We start from the raw sequence: 22,215 nt of genomic DNA, 5'->3' as shown, positions 1-22,215 counted from the left end.
TAGGATAGTTCTTAGTTTTTTTTAGTTACATGTTTCTAACATAGGGCATTTCTAAGTTGCAACTTTCTACGTAATGAGTGAATCCATATAATCTTCTGTTAGTAGCGAAGGTTAAAACAGCGTCATACAGGAAAAACTTTGACATGTTAGTTGTTATTATGGTAGGCCTGTGTGTTCGCCGAAAGCCCCGTCTCACTGCGATTCGCAGGACGTCTGTGTGGTTCGCGATAAGGTGGTGACCACTCGACGCTCACGTGCGGCCACTAAAGACTTCAGCCGCTCGAGTGCTCCAAAGTCTGTCCTCCAACTAGTATAAAGCAAAGGAAGCGAGATAGCAAGCAAACTCTCCACCATGTCGCCGATCCCCGTCCTAATGAGCCTCCTGGCTTTCAGCCTGGGTAAGTGGAGCACCTAGCTTCGTGCAGTATGTGTCATGGACTTGTCTCGTAATTTGACAATAGTGCCAATGGTTACGTATCCTTCTGCCACCTGTTCTGTCAACGTTGTTTGTTGACAAGTTCATGTTGTTTGTCAGTGTTCAGAAACAAACATCATATGTTCTTTCCTAAGTAGCATTCGGGAAACGGGTACTCTTGAATAATGTCAAATTTCAGACAGTTTGCTTACACATATATCTGCTGTTTGCAGACACACACCATCACCCTGCTCCCGCGGAGCAAACATAGTGCTTCCTCAATAAACCAGAATGTCTGGGATTAAAATTCCGAAAATGTCGTAAAATCTGAAGGTTCCTATATTTTTATGCCAAAACAAATTTCTATATTAACTAACCAGGAGGGCTGATGAGCAGTAATTTACATTTATGGATTCGTTGAATTTTTAGAAATTTCTTTCGTTTATTTCTCATGGTTATGTACGACACCAAATTGATCAATCAACATTTTATGTGCAACATAATCAATAAAAATAAAGTTTCTACAGGAAAGTACAAAATGCATTTGGAATATGTCGTACTACTAGTGAGTCATGTCAAATTTAATATAAGTTACGAGGCACGGACATCAAAATTCAGTAAAATAAAATTCTGTTTCTTTTTTCAAAGCTGTTATTGTTAGCGTCTGGTACTGACAAACGTACAGGAGTATGTTTTTTTTAATAATGTCCTAGATCATAACGTATCAGTTCAGGAATTTAAAAACGAATATTTTTGTTGGTTGGAATTTTCAGTAATCATTAAATGTAATCGAATTCCCACAAAATTATACACTCCCCCTTATTCATGCATGCTTCAAAAATTTATCTATAATCTATATATTATATAAAATAGGATGATGGTATGTATGTATGACGTCGATAAACTGCGACACCGTTTTTCCAATAGACATGAAAAGTTGGCACATCGAAGTGTTTTTTCACGAAGAAGGTTTTTATGCTAGTCATTTTTTCTAACCTGCCGCTAGATCGCACTGCAGCGCATCAACTTATAAACCGTTCAACCGATTGCCGTAGGTAAAGAGAAAATCATAGGTCATAGACATACAAACAGTAATTGTGTATCATTTCTCTATGTCCACCACACTGTCATATAGCGCCATCCCCCTGTGTTCAGCCCGGGCAACGCCGTGTACTGCGGCTATGAATAATTATTTTTCTTTTATCTGAAGGCAAATGGCATTTGTATCATATGCAACAAAAATCTCTATGGAAGTCTTATCTGTTAATTAAATAAAATATTTTGGAATCACACGCAACTAATCTTTGGACTTCTTATATGTCAATTATTTATACAATATCTATTTGCTATAACTCAAGGAACTCATAGCAACAAATAACAAATACTGATTGCAACTGTGATTTGTAATTGGTAAATTTAATAATAACAAATAGTGATTGTGATTATGATAAATATATGTATATATAACTGGATATTGGTATGTATGACGTTGATAAACTCCGACACCCTTTGACCGATCACCATAAAACTTGGCATATCGAAGTGTGTTTTCGTGGATAATATTTTATACCATCAATTTCGCTATTACCCGCCACCATAGAAGGGCTGCAGTACATAAACTTATATTCCGTTCAACCGACCGCCATGAAAATTGGTGTATTGATTTTTTTATTGTCTTTAATCCCCAATAACAACCTATAGTGATTGTGAGTGTGATTAGTATTTGGTGAGTTTAAAGTTGAATACTGTTTCAAAAGCTTATTAGATTGTAGATTAGCGTACATACAAACCATCAATTTAGGATATATAGAGGAAAATAAATAAACACTGGCAGGACAACGTCTTCTGGGTTCTGCTAGTAGTCTACTATATAAATTATGACTGCTAGTAAAGACAATGCTAAATTTTTTTCAATTTTGTTTTGTAGCAAGCTGGCAGGCATCCTCTCCTGAAGTCAGAGTAGTTCTGAAAGTTGAAGGAAAAAATTTGGAGTTCGCAGAAAATTGTTTTTCACTTATTAAAATATTTTAGTGTTTTAAAAATGGCATTACATAAATTTAGAATTATATACAATTCAATTATTTTATTCATAAAATTTGACTTGTGTATGCCTTACCTGTTGTGCCGTGATTTAAATTTCTTAGAGAAAATGTTATTCTAGTGATAAATAACATTTTATACATGTACCGTTTCTTCATATCTGAGTACATTTGCTGGTAGTTAATCTCTGGCACTAAAACGAACTAATTGGTAACTCGTAAGTCTACACAAAGCAAGAGACTTGGTCCTATGTTCCATATCTCCCTTCTGTCATTTTCAAAGAGATAATTTTCCTATATAGGAAATGAACCTTAACGAAACTTTAACCAAGTGCTGTATTTGCATTGCATGTCTTTCTTACAGCGTATCCACAGCTTAACGGCGTACTGAATCAAAGAAAGTATGATCTTGGCGGCAGAATTGTTGGAGGGAATGCAACAACTATCGAGGAGTTCCCCTACATGGTACGTGCCACAAAAAATGAATTACTTAATTTTAATCCATTTATTCCAAGACAATTGTAATATCAGTACATTATTTTTTAAAAAATCAAAAACATAAATTTTATTCTTGTGAAATTTTGAGTTTGCTTGGGACCATCTGCTTAGCTTTCAGACTCTTATCGTGGCATTTTTTGCTATCTTCGTGCGTTTGGCTTGAAATAATTTTCATACTAAACACGTAAAGATATATATGTAGCTAAAGTATCGAAATATATGTAAAATAAAAGTATTTAGAATGCACAATAAAGTTGGAACTTCTAGCGTATAAGCATATAGGCGCGCAACGTGCTTTAGTACCACCGTTGGCCTAAATTATAAAAGAAAGTGTCAGTTTTTTACGTTTTTTACAGGAATGTGAACTGCGATTGTAAGAATAATCTAAGTAATAAATAAAAAAATCTAAAACATGATTTAACTAGCTAAAAATTCTGTTTGCCTACAACGTACGCAAACATTTCATTTTGGGAAGGGGAGTGGTACGAAAGAGTGATGCTCCTTAATCTGGCAAGTCCACTACTGAAGTCCTTCGCACCTCTATATGGCCCTAAGCATATAGTCGTTGAACCTAAACCATAGTTTCTCTGAAAGTGAGACTGGGCTATTTATTTCCATTCCGTCGCAAGATGGGTACCGCACTTAGAAGTTCTTGTTCAGAAGGCTATCACTACGTTAAGAGTAGCATTGCCTACAGCTCTCTTCCTAAGAGAGAGACGTAAAAGTAGAAGCAATATTTTATGGTTTAATATTAAGATCAATTATTTCGTTTATAATACAAGAGAATTCCGTATTTTTGTTTAAATCTGTTATGAATTCTTTTTATTAATAAAGATAGTACAGTATTAAAAAATAAATGGCACCAAAATGTTCTTATTATTTAATTCGCCAAAATAGCTAAATATTGACTGTGACATGATGCATTAATACAATAAAATAATATGTAATAGGCATGTATAGGCCAGCTTTGCTCAGAACAATAAAAATATATTGGCAAGTTTATGTTAAAATATATGTACCAGCTGGTACCAGAAAGTAGTAAATGTTCCTGACAACGACATTATTCTTCTGAAGATAAGTAAGATACGTCTGTACACTTGCAATGTTACGTTGTATTTAGTTAAAATTAATTTATTAATTGTGCTCGTGTGAAGAGAGAGTAGAATCTTTATCTTTCCAACAAAGCTGAGTTTCAAAGACATTCAGCTCAAAAATATTATTTCTTTTCATTCATTTGGTGTCAAAATTTTTATAAAAAAAATTAATCTTAAATATATAACATGAACGGAATGTCATAGGCCTATATATTTTTGAGAATAGATTTTTTTGTCAAAATTCTGAGTTATTTCATGATTTTAATCGCATTTCGGTACTCAGTGGTGTATTAACTTGCGTTTGGATGCTTTAGGGTGTATTAGATTGTGTTATTTGATTTTATCGCAATTCTCGATTGAAATTTGTCCCTAGTAATAAGTATTACGTCGCATCGGGGTGTCTTTGCAGGTCTCCGTCAGGGAATTCTACGACGGACAGTTAGAGTCCCACATATGTGGCGGCTCCATCATCTCCGAGAACTTCGTCGTGACTGCAGGTCACTGTTGCGCTGAGTAGGTTAATACATACACTACAGTGAGTTTATGGCAAATTACAGTTGCAAGAATCTCCCACACTGTTAAAAGTTTTCATTCATTATTAGGGAAGAACACAGGTTTCAAATTATCCGAGTATCTTCGTAAGTTCACGGATTCTAAGAATAGCAGCGAAATCTTAAAAATCTTGTTAAGAGGTGGGAAGTCTAAGTAATCATTTAGATTTTTTTTCTAATAATAATGTGTTTGGTGTTTCTCGTATTCCATTATAATTTTATGGTAGACATTTTTAATTCCGCAGACATTATAAAACATTTGCTATCAACATATTTAAAAGAATCCTAAAACATTAAATGCTTATAAAAATGACTATGTTCATTTTAATACCATAATATAATGCCAATGACTTTAAGTAGTATATAAAAGTATGTCCGGCGCCTGGGTTCTAGGTGAGGATTTGAGATAGGTGTCCGCCATTTTGAATAGTAACGTCACAGCGGTCATCTAGGATGACCATTACATTGGCCTTTAAAATTGGCCAAAATTTGCCAAAAAGACTTAAAACTTTCCAAAATTTTGAAGAAAATTAACTTGCAAAATTCGCCAAACTTTTCAATTTTTTAGGGGGAAACTCTTAAAAAAATCTGACAATTCTAAAATTTCGTTTTTGAGAGAAGAAACTGTAAAACAATTTAAATTGTGAAATTCAGGAGCATTAAAATAATATATTCTTTAAAAGAACGAATATTCCTCTAAGAGAATGAAATTTTTCGTCCACAAACCTCCAAAAAGCTGCGATGAATTGACCCCGACTGCCAAATTTTTATGGTATGCTGGAGGAAGCCATCTTGGATTATGACATCACGTCCACCATCTTGAAAAATACGTAATTATTATCCTAAATAATCGGGGGGAAATATAATTAAAAAAATGTTTATTAAACTATTTTAATAAAATTATAATAAAAAAAGAAAATTGTATAAATATAAAGTGCAATTAACTTTTCATTGATGGAATTTTCTTTACATTAAAATTGTTTGACTGTAAAGTTGGTTTACGGACGATAGTTTAACGTGACAACGTCATAACAAAACATTGATGGAATGATTGCATACTTTTATGAATAAAATTGTATCATTTTTATTGTAGGAGTGAAATGAAATCTACAATTTAATTGATAAATATACTTTTATTTGCACTCATTAATTCAAATATGTTTATTACTTTAACGAAGAGATTATTTTAACCATAACTTGTATACATGTTTGCTATTTAACTTCCTTAATCTGTGTTATTCTGTTAAGGATAGGACGATGATAGGAAATGTAGGAAATGAATGGGAGTGTTTCAAGGATGATGCGAAGGAAAATGGCTTACCCAACACCAAAATGCAGTCAAAAATAATATATTTGCGCCACGGACTCTGCAGCAATCGCCGCCTGAGTATTGGAGTGTTCTATTTCCACTTTTTAGGTTTTTTATGCTATGGACACGAAATTAATATTAGTATTCATTTGTACTATATCCACACACGTCTACGCACGTAAAAATGTTTGTTCTTAGTTTAAGACCAATATTATTTTGCTCTATGTCATGCTATTCATAGTAATTTGAACTTTCAAATGCTTATATCTCAGTTCCTACTTCAATTGACATAGAACACTCCAATTCTCAGGCGGCGCAATGCTAGGAGGAACGGGTTAGCAAAGAGCAATGAAAATGTTACATTGAAATGCATGAAAACAGAATTACGCCACGGACTCGGTCGCAATCCCAGGAGGTTCAAGTTAGCAAAGAGCAATATAAAATGAGCGTAACGGGACACAGCGAAACGGGACAATGTGTGTAACGGGACACTTTTTAGTGCGTGCAGCCGGCGTTCATCGATTTAGTAGACGTTGTCACGTCAAAAGTTAAAATAAAAACTAAATTTTTCATCACAATTATGATAAGATTTTAATTAAAAAAGCTACTTTCTTCATGAAGCTCGGAGTCTTAGATTTTAACCCAGTGAGAGCAAAAAAAAAAAAAAGATTGATCCCTGCTCCATGTAATCCACTGCCACATTGACCTCCCACTATTAATGTCAAGGTATATATTAGGCAGTTAGTATGACATCATGTCCGCCATGTTATTTTCGTATGCAGAAGGCTGCCATCTTAAATTATTACATCGGAACCACAATCACGTTTTCGTCGGCTGGAGGCCTCTATCTTGGATTATGACATCACGGACGCCATCTTGTTTTTGTCTTCTGGAGGCAGCCATTTATATTTTCAGTACTTACTACCAGGTGCGCTAGTTTCACGTAGTACACACGTCGTCTGGTAGAGAGTGCTACCTCCATCTTGGTTTCAGTATTTGATAAAAGGAGCGCTAGGTTTACATAGTTGATACGTCGTCTGCCAGTGTGCTCTGACACCATTTTGGTTAAATTTTTACCTGCTAGAGTTCATTAGTATTTATTTCCAAGGACCCTTCTTCTTTTTAGCCGTCTTGGCCGCCAGCTGGGTAACTCGTAATTATTTATCTAGATTTTCGGGGAAAAAAATTCAAAAATACATAAAAATAATCACTTATAAAAGTAGGGGAGAATGGGACTAGTTGTCACAGGGGCATGTAGTCAAGCTCTTTCTGTAGACATTTCTAATGGATAGAAGGTATGGATTTTCATCCACAGGTTACAAGAGTCACTATCTAACGGACGCAAAATAATTTACATACTGACCGCAGCTTTACTTTCTTCAGAATAGCCATTTTTGTGTACATGATAAGTGTGAGTAGAATTGTTCTGTCTACTTATTCAGTCACTGTGCACGTTCCTCGATAAAGGTTAGTAAATTTAACATCATATTCATATTCTAAAAACATTTTGCTTTAAAATGAAGTACATTAATATCATTCACTTAAAACATTTAGATAGTTTTGCAAAATCAAAGAAAGGGGAAAGTTGTCACAAGGAACCAGGGGCAAGTTATCATTATGACCGCTTATCACATGTGGAGAAGAAATGTTAAATAGCTTACTGACTCTTTTAAATAAAAATATTTGCTTTGTTTGCATAGTGTGTTAGGGGTAAGTATCAAAATTATTTTCATAAATGGCTCATGAAAATGTCTAACCACTTGTCAGGGGTGATTTTGAAATCATAATTTTACAGTAAACTATTAAATTTAAAAATGAGATTATATGTAATTTTATCAACTTACAAAACAATAAGGCGCAGTTGTTAAGTTTTAGGCAATTAATACTTATTTTAAGTACATTTGCTACAAGAAATACATAAATATTTATTTTCCAAAAGTTGCATACAGGCCCCATTTATTCAATCCCGCACGTATTAATTTTAACCAGCTTTTCATAAGGGATGGTGTATCAGTATATCAAGTAACAACAAATCAATCTGGTTGGATGAAAAATGAAAATTTCCTTTATTGCATTCGTCATTTAGTTGCAAATTTTAAGTGTACAAAACTAAATCCCAACCTCATCCTACTCGATAATCATGGTTCTCATTTTACTGTCTCAACTCTGGATTGTGCTAAAGAAACTGATATCTTTTCCTAACCAATGTTCTTACAAACTTCACCCTCTTTATCGAAATGTATTCGGAACTCTGATAAAGGTGGTTAATACTGCGTGAGATTCTTAGTTAATAAACCACTTTGGATCAACTGTAAGAATATACATAAATGATATTCCGTCGATAATTTCCATAGAACTTCTGCAGGATATCACTCCAAGTAATATATCATCAGGTTTCAAAACGACGGGGATCTTTTCATTTAACCTATTTCTGATGTAGACTTTCTTCCTAGTTATGCTACGGGAAGACCAAAACTAAATGGATTTACTACAGAACCAAATACAGGGAATTCTTTGTCCCTTTTTCTAGTGCCGTTAAGAATGAAGGCTGGATAATTCCGTTTCTCCTGATTTATCTACTAATTCTTTAACTTCATTCTCACCGGAACATGTCAGATAATTTACCAAGGCTGGAAAAAGAAAACAAACTGTCCCTAAAGAAAAACAAGAAAATCAGCTACCCTGACTGACACTCTGGTAAAAAATGCAGTGGATGAAAAAACAAAACGGGAAATTTTAGTAAAGTAAACTACCTTTATTAGATCTACATTGTAAGATAAAATGTTCGATATCAAGGAATTCACGAAAGCTCCAATCATGCAGTTGAATCATCTGAAAATACAGATACATTCTGTTTGGTTTGTGAAGAACCTTACAGACAAATTGTTCCACGAGAAGAATGGGTTAGGTTTATTGGCTATCAAATGTTGTCACACGAAAAGTGTACACACACGAGTAATTCACAACTTTTCTATTTTGTATGCCAAAATTGTAAATCTGATTCCTCAGTATAAAGTGGTTAGTTTGGGTTAGGAATATATTTAAAATATTATTTGTATTTATAATCAAACATAGTTTCTTAAATTTTAACAGCGATAAATATTGGACTAAAGACTGTTGCACTTAAATATAATACTAGTTTATTGTTAAATCTTTGATATAACAAATTATTATGCAATACATTTTATTTAAATTATTAATTTATTGTGTGACGACAACAAGCCTCTCGCTAAGTGACAACTGGCCCTAATATTGAAGTAAGTTGTTACAGTTGCTGACTGTCTTTTGGAAGAGAAAATAAATATTTTTCCAATGTGTAATTAATTTGTGGTAAATTTCAATAACAGAAAACATTATAACAAGTATTTTGTTACCCACATCTGTACACATTTTACCAATCATAAGAAAAAAATTAAATGTGAAATTTGTGATAACTAGCCCCGGTCTACCCTTCTGATTGATTCATGTATTTTGGTTCCATACTTGACCGAATTAAAAAAATTATTAATTCTTCATTAGAAATAACACTTTAAAAAATGATGATGTAAATCCTAAGAGAGGCTTAAATGCCTGTACTAACCACCTCCAGTAAGCCGATGATGACAAATTGACCACCAGATTGAAATTCTGTAATTGTTTAGCTGGAAATTCTGAAAACATTACAATTATAATCAACCATTACTCATTAATTTACTGATGATTAGATCGATTTAATTAATATGTTGTACATGACGTCATAATCCAAAATGGTGGCCTCCAACAGACAAAAATAAAATTACGGCTAGGTTAAAATATCCTCCGCAGCTTTTTGGATGCTTGTAGATTAGGAATTTAAGCCCTTTTGAAGAATTTTCGTTCTTTTAAAGATAAAAATACTTTGAAGCATTTCGAATTTCAATTTTTTTTCATTTTCTCAGGTTTTTCTCTAAAAAATGAAATATCTGCCGAATTTTTGGACAGTTTAGGTAAATTTTGAATCTTTTCGTGGTAAATTTTGAAGGCCAAGGTCTAGGTCATCCAAGATGGCCACTGTGACGTCAATTCAAGATGGCGTACACCGACACTAACACCCTACCCACAATCCAGGCGATGAACTTACTTTTATATAATACTACTTTATTCATCTGCAACAATTTTTATCTCGTAATATATTGTTGCGATTTTGATTAAATTCCTTCGAATTTTCACCTACAAGTTTCAATTAATTCGAGTCGTAGTACAAATTATCTACAGAAGGAATTAAATAATCTTTATCTTTCCAACAAATGCTCAGAATAAAATGAAATACAGATTTATTTTGTTACAGTCAAGATACTGCTTCCCTGGTTGTACGTGTTGGAAGCACTAAAATAAACAGTGGAGAGAAACATGAACTTTCCAAAATCATCTTGCATCCTGAATATAAGCAAGTGGTCAGAATTCCTTACAACGACATATGTCTTCTGAAGGCAAGTACGATAAGTCTGTAAGTCTGTTTAGTGAAATGTTCTCCTTTATTTAGTTAAAATAAATAAATTAATTAATTTTGTACAAGTGTAAAGAGATAACAACCTACAAGTTACTTATTTTGATTAACAGGTTGTAGATAACGCCATATAAATAACAACTTAACTAATAAAGCTAATATTAATGTTACATTCAAAATTGTAGCTTAAATATCATACAATCTGCTTGCACGCTGTAGCTCTGTTCGAAAATAACACTTTTGAGTTAAAAAAATAATTTTTTGTATGGTATGTTAATACTGTGTTAGCCTACACGAAAACACTAAGTTTAATGGGCTTTGCTCTCTAAACACCTTCGAGGCATATTCGCGTTTCATTTAGCAAAAATTAGGGTAAGTTTATTCCTAATAAATCATAGAATTATTACAATATAAAGTTTTGTAACTGTATAGTCATATACTCAACATCTCTCTTAACGTCCCTCATCGCGTATAAAGAATTTTAAGATGAATAATACATAAAAAGGCATGGCAATAAAAACTAACTTATCTTAGGCACTGATGTATTTCCTGTGCATTCCGTTATCATAATATAAGTAGATCGTTTTTCCGGGTTTCGGACATGTTCTGTGATCACATGCAATCATGTGTCTTTCAAAGGCGTTGCAATAGTTCATTCATCAAACTATCTGTAAATCTAATATATTCTTCATAGAAATAGACCACGGAAAAAATGAACCAAAATTACTGTGTGGCTTTTATTTTTTTAGGTCTCGAAGCCGTTCGTGTACAGCGACAGCATCAAGGCCGTCGCACTGCCGCAAGCGAACTCCGAGGTTCCGGAGGGAACTCTGGCTGTGACGTCCGGCTGGGGCTCGACATTCGTGGGTGTCTCCCCGTGCGCGGGAAATAACATTCTGTACTTCTGCAATGGAAACCAGTAGCCAGGATGTAGCTTGTGATACTACCGGAAAGATATTGTAACTGTGTACAACACACGGCTACGGGTATTTTCGCATATATCGAATATGTTTTTCAAGATAATACTTGGTATTTATTACGAACATATGCGCAAATTTTATATTTTTATTTATGTTTCATTCAAAAGCATAAAACATGGGAAAGATAATCGAATATTCAACAGTATGACTTTATTTTGTTGCATTGTTTTTTTAATGTCCGCAGTTAATACTGTAAATCAAATCATTTAAAAATTACTTTAACTAATGGAGATAACGAGACTGCACAAAGCATAAATGCCCGGGTAAAATCCAAACCCAGTATTACTGCGAACACTATTTCGCAGCGATACAGTTGTTTTCGCATAAACGTACCCATGTATAAGTTTCTGTGACTTCTGTTCTTATTCCTCGCTGTTCCGTGGCGAACGGAGGGAAGCACGGTGGGGTCGCCCGCGTGCAGCAGCTGTGTGCATGTCGAGCACCTGCTTGCGGGCCGTGCTTGAGGCGCCGTGTCTGGCTGTGCTCGCAGTACGAAGGCGACGTGGTGCAGGTGCTGCGAGAGGTGGCGGTGCCCATCGTCTCCCAGGCCGCCTGCGTCAGCGAGTACGGCAAGAACATCCACGGCGACTACATGGTGAACGACACCATGATCTGCGCCGGGTACCTGCAAGGAGGGAAGGACGCTTGCCAGGTCAGCGAACGTTCCATGCCTATGGACTGGAATGTTTCGCGGTTTATTTTCGCGTTCGGATCAATTTCAAATATGTATACCATTAAGCTAGTTCGCAGTTGGTTCACAGTGTATACACTCACTGTTAGAAATTACAGTAGATTTACAGAATTGACAACGAAGAAATTAAAGCAAATAGACAAAGAATTCTTCGTAATTTCAAATAACTGTACTTGTCTTCATAGAAAATACGCCATATTTCTATTTCAGGGTTTAATCTTTCGTTCTTAGCAAAAGTAAACATACCCGTGGGAAAAAAAAGAGGCTTATTACTATATACTTAATTAGTATTTTTAATGTTTTTTTGTAGAACGTGAATATTCTATTGGATTATGTTAAAAATAAGTGAACCCAGTGTCTGTAAATTTACGAAGATAGGCGTAACCAAACTTAGATTCTTGGATAATTTGTACCCAGCTTTCCTTGTAAATTGAAGGTGAAATTTTTTAACAGTGAAAGGGACACTCCAGCCACTGAGAGAAAGATTTGTTTGCCTCAACGAAATATTTATTTGTATATTGCGAAATAAATTTATTTTAATGACTTAAACAAATTTTTTTGTAGTAGTAAAGATTCTGTTGAACCAACAATATGATACTGTCAGCTAAATATTGTTATTGGTTACGTGTAAAAAAAAATAATTTTTTTTACTTACAAGTTTGGTTAAAGTAACAAAATTTTAGGTTACAGCAAGTAAATATTTGTTTCGCTATTTATACACAAATATAACCCTCAACCAAAGAAATAACGAATCACAATCTAACAGGTTGAGAAGTTTCACCATTCGACAGCCAATGAACAGGTGACATGTACCCCTGTACACACAGGACTGTGGAGTCTATTCTTGAGGTAGTTAAAAACGCGAATTTTTCCTGACTCTATCGATATTTTGCCTTTGTGGTAGTGGCGTTTTTCCTGGAAAATAGATTGCAACAAGCATTTATGTGCCCGGTGCAATTTTTTTTAATCACAGCTATTCGTTTTTTTGTTTATCACTGAACCTTTTTACTTCAATGAACAACAGGCTTAACTCCAAAAGCCACAATGCAGTCGGGCAAATTACATCTGCTCATTGGCTACTGACTCGTGACACCTGTTAATTGGGATCCTCGTGATTCGATATTTTATTTTGAAGGTTTTTCATTGGCTCAGAGTCCTTCAGATAAACTGTGACCATATCACTGAAGCAGCAATAAAGTAAACGTATTTGGATTCTTGCTTATCGTTAAATGAATCCGCGATTTTTTTTCACTGACTGAAAAAAAAAATCGCGGTTTCATTAGACTACACAATATTCTATGTGCTCGGGCAACTGCCACCTGATCATTGGTTACTGACTTGTGAAACCTGTTTTATAGGATGCTTGTGATTAGATACTTCTTTCGTTGAGGACTTTTTTCATTGATTCAGAGTCCTTCTAATTAACTGTGCTCCCATCACTGGAGACTGCTTCAGCGATTGAGCCACAGTTTATCTGAAGAACTCTTAGGCAACGAAAAACCTTCAGCAAAAGAATTATCGAGTCACGAGTATCCCATTTAACAGGTGTCACGAGTCAGTAACCAATGAGAGAATATGTAATTAGCCAGAGTACATAGAGAATTTTGGGGTCTAGCCTAAAGGTCACGGAAATCGCGATTTTTTCTGATATCTAATTATAGTACAAAATGACCACAACAAAATAATATGTTCCACCGGAAAACCACTTGTACTTTAATATTGAATTTATATTTGAGAATTTGTGATTTTTAAGATGCATACTCTTGCTTGAAAGTAATTAATCCTTTTAAAAATCCGGCGTTGCCAAAACAAGATAATAATATAAAGTAGTAGTATTACATTAAAAACACTCTCACATTCACACACAGATCCAAGCAGTAGGTAAGCCGCGAAGTGAACATGGTAAGTAGGTGTTTCGAAGAATAGTTTTCAGCCTGTGTCTGATATTGGCCAGGTTTTTTTTAATTGCCTTTTCGCCTGATCTAGTTCATTCCACAGCCAAATACTCGTAGCTAAAAATGGTCCTGACAAATATCTTTATGATTTCATGGGGAATACCAGCATAGAGTTGCGTGTGAATCGTGCGTAATGTCTAGAGACCGGTAACATTCGCGATTTCAGTGACTCAAGGATCGACTCCGCAATCCTCCATGCACTCGGGTAGATTGCATCTGGTCATTGGCTCGTGAAAATTTTTAACTGGGATTCTCGTGATCTGATACTTCTTCTGTTGAATGTTTTTTTTCATTGGCCCAGAGATTTAAACTGTGTCCCGATCATGAAGCAGCAAAAAAGGAAAACGTGTTTGGATTCTAGACTATGGCGAAATGGAACCGGGAATTTTTTCAGGTCTCTAGTCACGGCTACGGTTAACTGCACAGGTAATTAACATTGGCTGACAGAGGATGAGGTGATATCGGCTCCAGTGGTTCGTAAGCAAGGACGAGAGCGCGTCCACCGAGTGTCCCATGCGGCACGTGTGTGTGACGGCGGACACCCTGGCTGTGCTGCGCAGGGCGACTCTGGCGGCCCTCTGACGGTGGGCGGCTCCCTCGTGGGGCTCGTGTCGTGGGGCGCCGGGTGCGCCGAGCCCAAGTACGCCGGCGTCTACACCGACGTCGCCCGCTTCCGAGACTGGGTCAAGTCCGAGGCCGGCGTCTGAGATGCCGTCCGGGCCCGAGCTGTGTGTCAACCTATGACGTTTACACATTTCCTGTAATAAAGTTTCTGCTGACAACCCTTAACTTGTTAAAGATACCTATAACCTATACTTTTGTATGTCCTTTGAATTCCACCAAATATCGCAATTGGGCAATATGGGAATCTCTGGCCAATCAGCACTGGCGAAGCGCGAGACAATTTATTGCATTGCTTTCAAGCGCACTTAAAATTTAGGTACACTTCACGCCGACACGTTCCTTGTCGTCACTTGTATCGCGTATTTATTAGTTTCCTATATTGTCCCTATACAATATTTTATGCCACTCTTAGTCTGTGCTATGATTTTTTTTGCCCGAATTATTTTATCCAAGGAATTCTCTCTGTGCTGTCTATGTATTTAACATGGGACATCACCAGATTTTGGCTTGTTTTCTGTGTGATTGTATATTCGTCTTACTTGTTCATTCTTGTGGTTTGTCTATGCTATAGAGTGAAAACTAGCAATGAATTATGTCCATGAAAAAATTTACAATCAATAAAAATTTTTTTGAGGGATAGATCTTTTTAAAAAAAAATATTTACAACATATTCCAAATATTAATTTATAAATCGGCTCGTTCAGTCTATATTATTTAGCGATCAATAGGACTGCAAAGCGCGTGATATGCGTTTTTCCATTACTATTATTTTATTTGTTGAGAAACTATCTTCGTGTATCTCTTTTCGTACAAGCGAATGGATTGAGACCCAACGCCTCGAGGTTTGTGGAGACGATGAGAGGTAAATCGATATGAAAGAAGCAGCGAAGCAATGTCTTGGTGCGGAGAAACGGGAGTACCATGAGAAAATCCCACCACGTTTACCACTTGACTATACCTGGAATATAACCAGGATCGCGGGCTTATTCTAGGTATATATTTACATACATCGAGTCAGCTCGATGTCGAGTCCTTTCGATAGGGTTTCTAACGACATAAAATATCGAGAGCAAGTCAAGTGTATTCCAAGTAAATAATCGCTAAGATGATTAGCCGCTCGGGTATGTTCGGGTTTTTGATTTCCTCTTCTCCTCTGACACTTAAGAAATATATAATTTGTTTTTCATTCGTTTCGTTTCAGCTTTTTATTATGAAAAGCAATTGTGTTGTATTAAAAAACGTACCGGTAATGATGTTTAGAATAAAATTTTTATTGGTTTGTAGACAAAGATAAAGTGTAAATAGAAACTTTGTAGGTCACAAACCACCGTGATTAAAAATTTGAATTTACAACTGTGTGCAAAACTTTGTATAGCAAAAGAAAAGCAAAAATTGCGTTTCTCCGCACATACGATACCTAAAGTTCTAACAGAAAAACAGCAAACGCAGTTGCCGACAAAGACGAAAAAGTCAGCTATTTCTTCTAAAATTATTTAACTCGGGAATGGATTTTTGATACTTTATGATCTATACTTCACTTGCAAGAAAATGCAATTAAGTTGACTTATTAGGTATTAAAAAAAATCATTAGGAATTTTCGACTTTACGGGAATAAATTTTCTGTGTTATGCCAGTTTGGAAATGTGACATATAATATGAATATGTCATCAAGTAATTGGTGTCTACTTTGATGTACGTAGGTTATCTGTGTTATATCTTATAATTACATGTAGTTAGCTCATGGAGATAATTCGCAGCAATGATGGTGCTCATTAAATCTAAAGAGTTCAAAATGCCTCCGAGCCAATAAATGTATATTTTCTTTGAGAAACTGTAAATAACAAACGAGACAAAGAAAAAATCAGAATATATTTCTAAGTGACAGAAAACCATCTTGTATTCATTTTCCAGGTGTACAGTTCATATAAATGCTTTAATTATGCATTATATAGCTATTTATGAACACCCATTTCTTAATAAAAGGTTTTTTTCATCTGCAGATTAAATATTTATATTTAAGTAATTTGACTTGCGTTTTATTATTAGTTTCATTATTAGTAAAAAAAATAAGGCTATAGGCTTACCCAGCATTAAATAAGGACCAATGTGCTGAGATATAAATGAAAATTATTATAGCAATTAGATAAACAAAAAAATGAAATTCTAAATGAAGTGAAACTTTTTAAATGCCACAAACAGTTAAATTTTTTGTTTATTTTCAGTAATGGAGTTTTAAACACTTAAAAACATTTGTCTGAATCACGAGACTGCGCACCAACTCCTCGATGCGGTGCGGATACGTAGATAAATGCTCACAGTTTTCTTTCAGTTGATTATTTCCTGTGTTGTTAAAAGTACTCGGAAAAAGTAATTGGGCTCAATTACAATTACTGTGGTGATACTGTAACTAATTACAAGTAAAAATTGCTTTACATAGAAGTAATCAGTAAAATTACAATTACAATTACAATTACTTTCCGCTACCATTTTAAAACTGACCTACGATTCAATTTTTTTACACTTTGTTACATTAATAAACATACATAGGCCTACATATATGTTTTGTTAAAAAATTGATTTCATGTAATTATTAAATTTATTATCTTTAATTAAATGAATAATATTTGAGGACAAACTTGCTTGCATAACATCAAAAGATTTTATAAAAGTAGTGGAATTGACCTTACAAAACAATTGCATTTTAAACTTCTCATTAGATAGATTCCCTCTCTTGATGGCAAAAACATATTTGTCCAACACTAAAAAGACGCTCAACGTCAACTTGACAGCAGCGATGTGTTAAATTTTTAAAATGCAGATTTTAGGATAGGGTAATGTTGGAGACACTGCAAGTCACTATGGCTCTTCATTTTTGATCATAGATGTTGTGCATACGAACGTAGCACTACAAGCGTAAAATTATAAACTTTACTAATACAAAAGTTCTTGCTCTTAAATGTTTTCATTATACGTTCCGAGAATAAAAGTAACGGCAAGTAAATATAAAGTATCGATTACCTTAATGTATCGATTACAATTAATGTTATGTATTCCGATTACAAGTACGAATTACATTTTTTAAATGTAATTCGTTACAAATATAAATTACTTGAAAAGTAATCGTTACAAGTAATCCGATTACTTGTAATTCGTTACTTAACAACACTGATTATTTCCGCCCATGACTATTTAAGTATACAAAATGTATTTCAGTATAGTTAAACTATCACAAAGTTTCATTCGGCAATAATAAGTTTGGTTCGTCCCCATATATTAATGAAAAAGAATATATACGAGTGTGTGATATCACACGCGGGTCTGCCATCGTGACAATTCCTGCTCGTGAGTATGGCAGGTAAATATAACGCGTTCCAGCACGGTTTGAAGTAAGACTTTGCGTAAGAAAACTTTTAAATCCAGAGTCACGCCCTCATGGAAGGAGGCTGAATTGTGGTCTACCCGGGAGCCGAGGTGCGCAAGCAGAAAATAAGCATGAAAATTGCAAAGGAAATGGGCATAGTGTGGAGCTTTCGATAGCTTGTACCTTCTCGATTCCCAACTATTGTTTGTAACGATTTTATACGTCGAGAATGACGTCATGGAATAACTTGAGTACGAAACAGTCGAGAACGAACGATAATCGATAGGCAAAGAAATTTTATCGAAACGATAAACTTCGAATTAACTCCCTGGTCGTGTCAGCGAGCGATCTATGTACTCGACTACCGGGGCCCGTCTTTCCAAACGAATGTCAATATGTTGTTAAAGCAAATTTTAGTTACATGCATAGTCTTATTTTAAAATTCCATGTTCCGTCTTACCCCGTATACGTATTAGAGAAGTATCTTACTGATATAATCCAGCCATGACCTACACTAATAATCTCAGAGCGTACGGACATCACAAAATTCATGCAAAAAAATCTTAATTATACCTGAGTCAAGACACATTGGATAAACAAAATCAATAATTTGCATTTAATCCCATTTAAATTATAAAAAAGTACTAAAAGTATAACAAAGTTCAGTGAACATACAAAATAAGTAAACTATATATGAAAATAGTTGTAATAATTATCAACCAAACGTTTCGTTTTGTTCCTAGATTATGCCTAAATAACATACTGAAAACATAAAACATTCACAAGATCCTTTAAGAGAATAAAATACAGTAGCAACTTGAACACTCCCAGTTTTAAGTACAAAAATACGTTTATAACATTTAAAAAATTATTATATATATCATTCAAGATTCATCCAGCCTAGCTTACCTTTATTTTTAATTAATGTGTAATTTTATAACACTAATGGTAAGTGAAAAATCATATAAGTACAGTCTGTCCATTAAAGAATTTCCCAGTTTCAATGGTATATTATAACAGTTTAATTTAGACTATTTACAACAAATCCTACATCAAACTAAAGGTACACTAACTAAGCTTTTCTAACAAATGTTCTATATGTGCACATTTAGTTATATGACACTAATCCAATCTAAAGTCCAGTACTTCCCACACTTTGGTTAACAGTCCGGAGTAATGGAAGGAATACCCTACTCAATTCACAGTGCTTTAAACGTTTAATTTTGGGGGATCTGTTTGGTGTGCTACAAGTTCATGGGAATGTTCTGCCCCCAGATATGAACATTGTGGGTCTGTACCTTCCTACATAGATATATAGTTGACTCGTCGCTGAACACCACTCAGTGTTGTCATTTTGCATATGTGGTGCTGCAAGCAAGAAAAACCACAAAGTAGTACTCCAGCTGACTATTTAGTAAAAAATGCAATAAATTCATATATGTAAATATTTAATAATCTATACAACCATACAAATAAAAATATATTTATACACATTTAAAACCACCCCTCCCCCTCCCAGAAAAAAAGATCCAAATTGCGACGCACCATTAACGTCTTGTCACTTGTAATGGTACATTTATATTGCAATTAGACAACCTTTGTTCGGTGTTGAAACTAACAGTTACTGCTGTCTGTTCTGGATTTATCATGTCCTATTTAAAAAAAAAATCATACAAAATCGTAAAAATGACACCAGTCTTTCATCCATCTTCTGCAAGTATCGCATATTACGTAGGAATTTCAAGAAGAAGTCCTCATGAGTAAGGGCAGGTATTTTACGCAGAAAAATCTGAACGCATATTAGACAGCAACAAGGTATTCCTGCACCAGCTGTTTTTTATTCCTTGAGATTGACGGCGTCTGCGACAGAAGCCGTTGTCTTATTTGACCGAGCCACTCAGGACGCGTTTGCTTCCGCACTGAATTCCTGTGATTGGTGTGTTGACAGTAGACATGCACCTGAAAGTAATTCATCCAATCACGAATCACAGACGATGCTAGTTATGGGCACTTTTCGCAAAAGAAATGCAAGACTCATGAGGTACAGCAAAAAATTCGTTGGTTTTTTTTTTAAAAAATACTTTATGGGTTTCTTCTAAAGGCATATTCATCCATGTTTTCAATTAAAAAACACATTGTTGAGATATCTTTTACGAGAATAAGGAACCTCATCAATAAATTCTCTCAAGAGCCTGATGTACAAATAACGATTTTCCGGATATTTTACTGTTTGGAGAAATACAGCTCGAATCTCGTTGGCAAGGTGCTTCAACCGCCAAACGTGCTGCTCTAACTGTAGCTACTGGTGCAGTGTCTGTAGCTATTAGTGCAGTGACTATAGCTACTGGTGCACTGACTGTAGGTACTGGTGAAGTGACTAGCTACTGGAGCAGTGACTGTTAAATACTGGTGCAGTGACTGTAGCTACTGATGCACTGTTTGCAACTACTGGTGAAGTGACTATCTACTGGTGAACTGACTGTAGCTACTCGTCAAGTTACTGTAGCTAATGGTGCAGTGACAGTAGCTTGTGGTGCAGTGATTGTAGCAACTGGTTTAGTGACTGTAGTTACTGGTGCAGTGACTGTAGCTACTGGTACAGGGACTGTAGTTACTAACTAGTGCAGTGACTGTTTGGCTCGTCCATTAACAGTTTCCAGCTCGAAAAGATTGGCGTTGAAACATGCTTACAATCACTGGTTCACTGCTTTACAAAAATAAAATGTCTAATTAAGGTAGAGCAATATAATCTAGCATTTCCAGTTATGATTCTTAAACATCAGCTAAAAAACAATTTTAAAACTACAATAAATATTACAAATGTATAAAGTATGTAAATTATTCAGTAAACACATACATTTGTCAGAATTATGCCAAAAACTAAAGATAATTTAAATACGCCAAGCTTACGAAATCACACTTTCTAAGACGTAAGTAGGTTATTCGAGAAAGGTATTTCTAAGATCTCACTGCGGAAACTACACAATAAATAGCCAACACCTTGATTGTAAAGTGTAATTAAACACAAATGCAAGTACTCTAAGTGATATAAAACAAGTTCAACCCAATTAAGTACGACTTTCACAAATGTACTCACATCTTTGTGGTCCTAGTTTTAAAAACTTCATCTCTATGCTATCACTTCGATGTCAAACACCGTTGTCAAGGCGTGCAGATGTATACGACATGAAGGCAACTTGCTCCCTTGTCAACTGACTTAAATAAGTGACTTAGTGTGTTTTCATCGAAAATATTTCAGCAGTAATTATGTGTTTTTTTTTTCTTCACCGCCATGGCGCAGTTTACGTCACGTGTAGTGGCAGGGGTTCAGAAATGATTGCCAGATGATTTATCGATGTGTGTTGTAGAATGTTTAGTCTGGTTCGTAAGCCAGCTTAACTAACCTATCGTATTAAAGAGAAGTATTGAAAGCAACAATCATAAAAATATGCACACTTATTGCAGTCGAATTTATCACTGTGCCTACCAAATTGTTAGATGCCTATAACTGTTTAAAATAAATTTATCCTTTATGTGCATGTTCAACATATAAACAGAATTATGATTCATTAATGACATGAATAATAACAAACAAACACACATAACACACAGAAAAACAAGCCAAAATAGACAGCACTGGGAATTATGTGAGAGGAAAAAAATTATCATGGCACAGACGAGTACAGTAGGCTTTCTAAGATTTTGACAAATTATTGTTTGTAAATATATTTTTATGAACGCGTATAAAGGAATCAATTGGTTTAAATGTCCATAAAGTAAACAATATTTAGTTTACAACAATAAGAAAGTGGCAGACAGAATGGATTTATGAGTTCATTTGATTTTTATCATTTGCGTAATATTTACTTTTAGTAAAAATACATTCAAATTACCAAAGAGTAAAATGTGTAATTTTGGTATAAAATAAATTCATTCAAGACATGAAAACTTATGAAATTCAAAAAGCAGCAATAAAAGGATAGGATAACGTTATGCAAGTGATTATATAATCTATAACATACGGAATATATGTTTTGCTGTTATAACATGCAAACAGCAGGATGTTTAAGCGGTGCTTGAAAGTTAGAGCGTGATGCGTCGTGTGCTGTATTAATACATAAACTGTAATTAATTATCATGGACGCAATATATTAACCTTGAAACTTTTAACGTCTGAATCCTGGGGTGCTTTCATTTCTTAGAAACACACAACTTAAAAAAGCACAAAATAAA

The 22,215-nt window shown here is 34.8% G+C and overlaps 1 protein-coding gene across 1 annotated transcript; it reads left to right on the top strand.

Annotated features, from left to right (window-relative positions):
- Positions 1-299: 299 nt before the first annotated feature.
- LOC134530799 (trypsin-3-like) lies at positions 300-14,786 on the top strand. The gene is made up of 7 exons (XM_063366009.1): positions 300-398; positions 2,819-2,919; positions 4,456-4,559; positions 10,213-10,354; positions 11,121-11,234; positions 11,842-12,003; positions 14,558-14,786. Exons 1-7 carry the CDS (start codon positions 353-355, stop codon positions 14,702-14,704), a joined length of 816 nt encoding a protein of 271 aa, XP_063222079.1. The 5' UTR covers positions 300-352; the 3' UTR covers positions 14,705-14,786.
- The last annotated feature ends 7,429 nt before the right edge of the window (positions 14,787-22,215 follow it).

The sequence above is a fragment of the Bacillus rossius genome, chromosome 3 (genome assembly GCF_032445375.1).
Source record: "Bacillus rossius redtenbacheri isolate Brsri chromosome 3, Brsri_v3, whole genome shotgun sequence".
Lineage (NCBI taxonomy): Eukaryota > Metazoa > Arthropoda > Insecta > Phasmatodea > Bacillidae > Bacillus > Bacillus rossius.
This window is presented reverse-complemented; position numbering and strand designations above follow the sequence as displayed.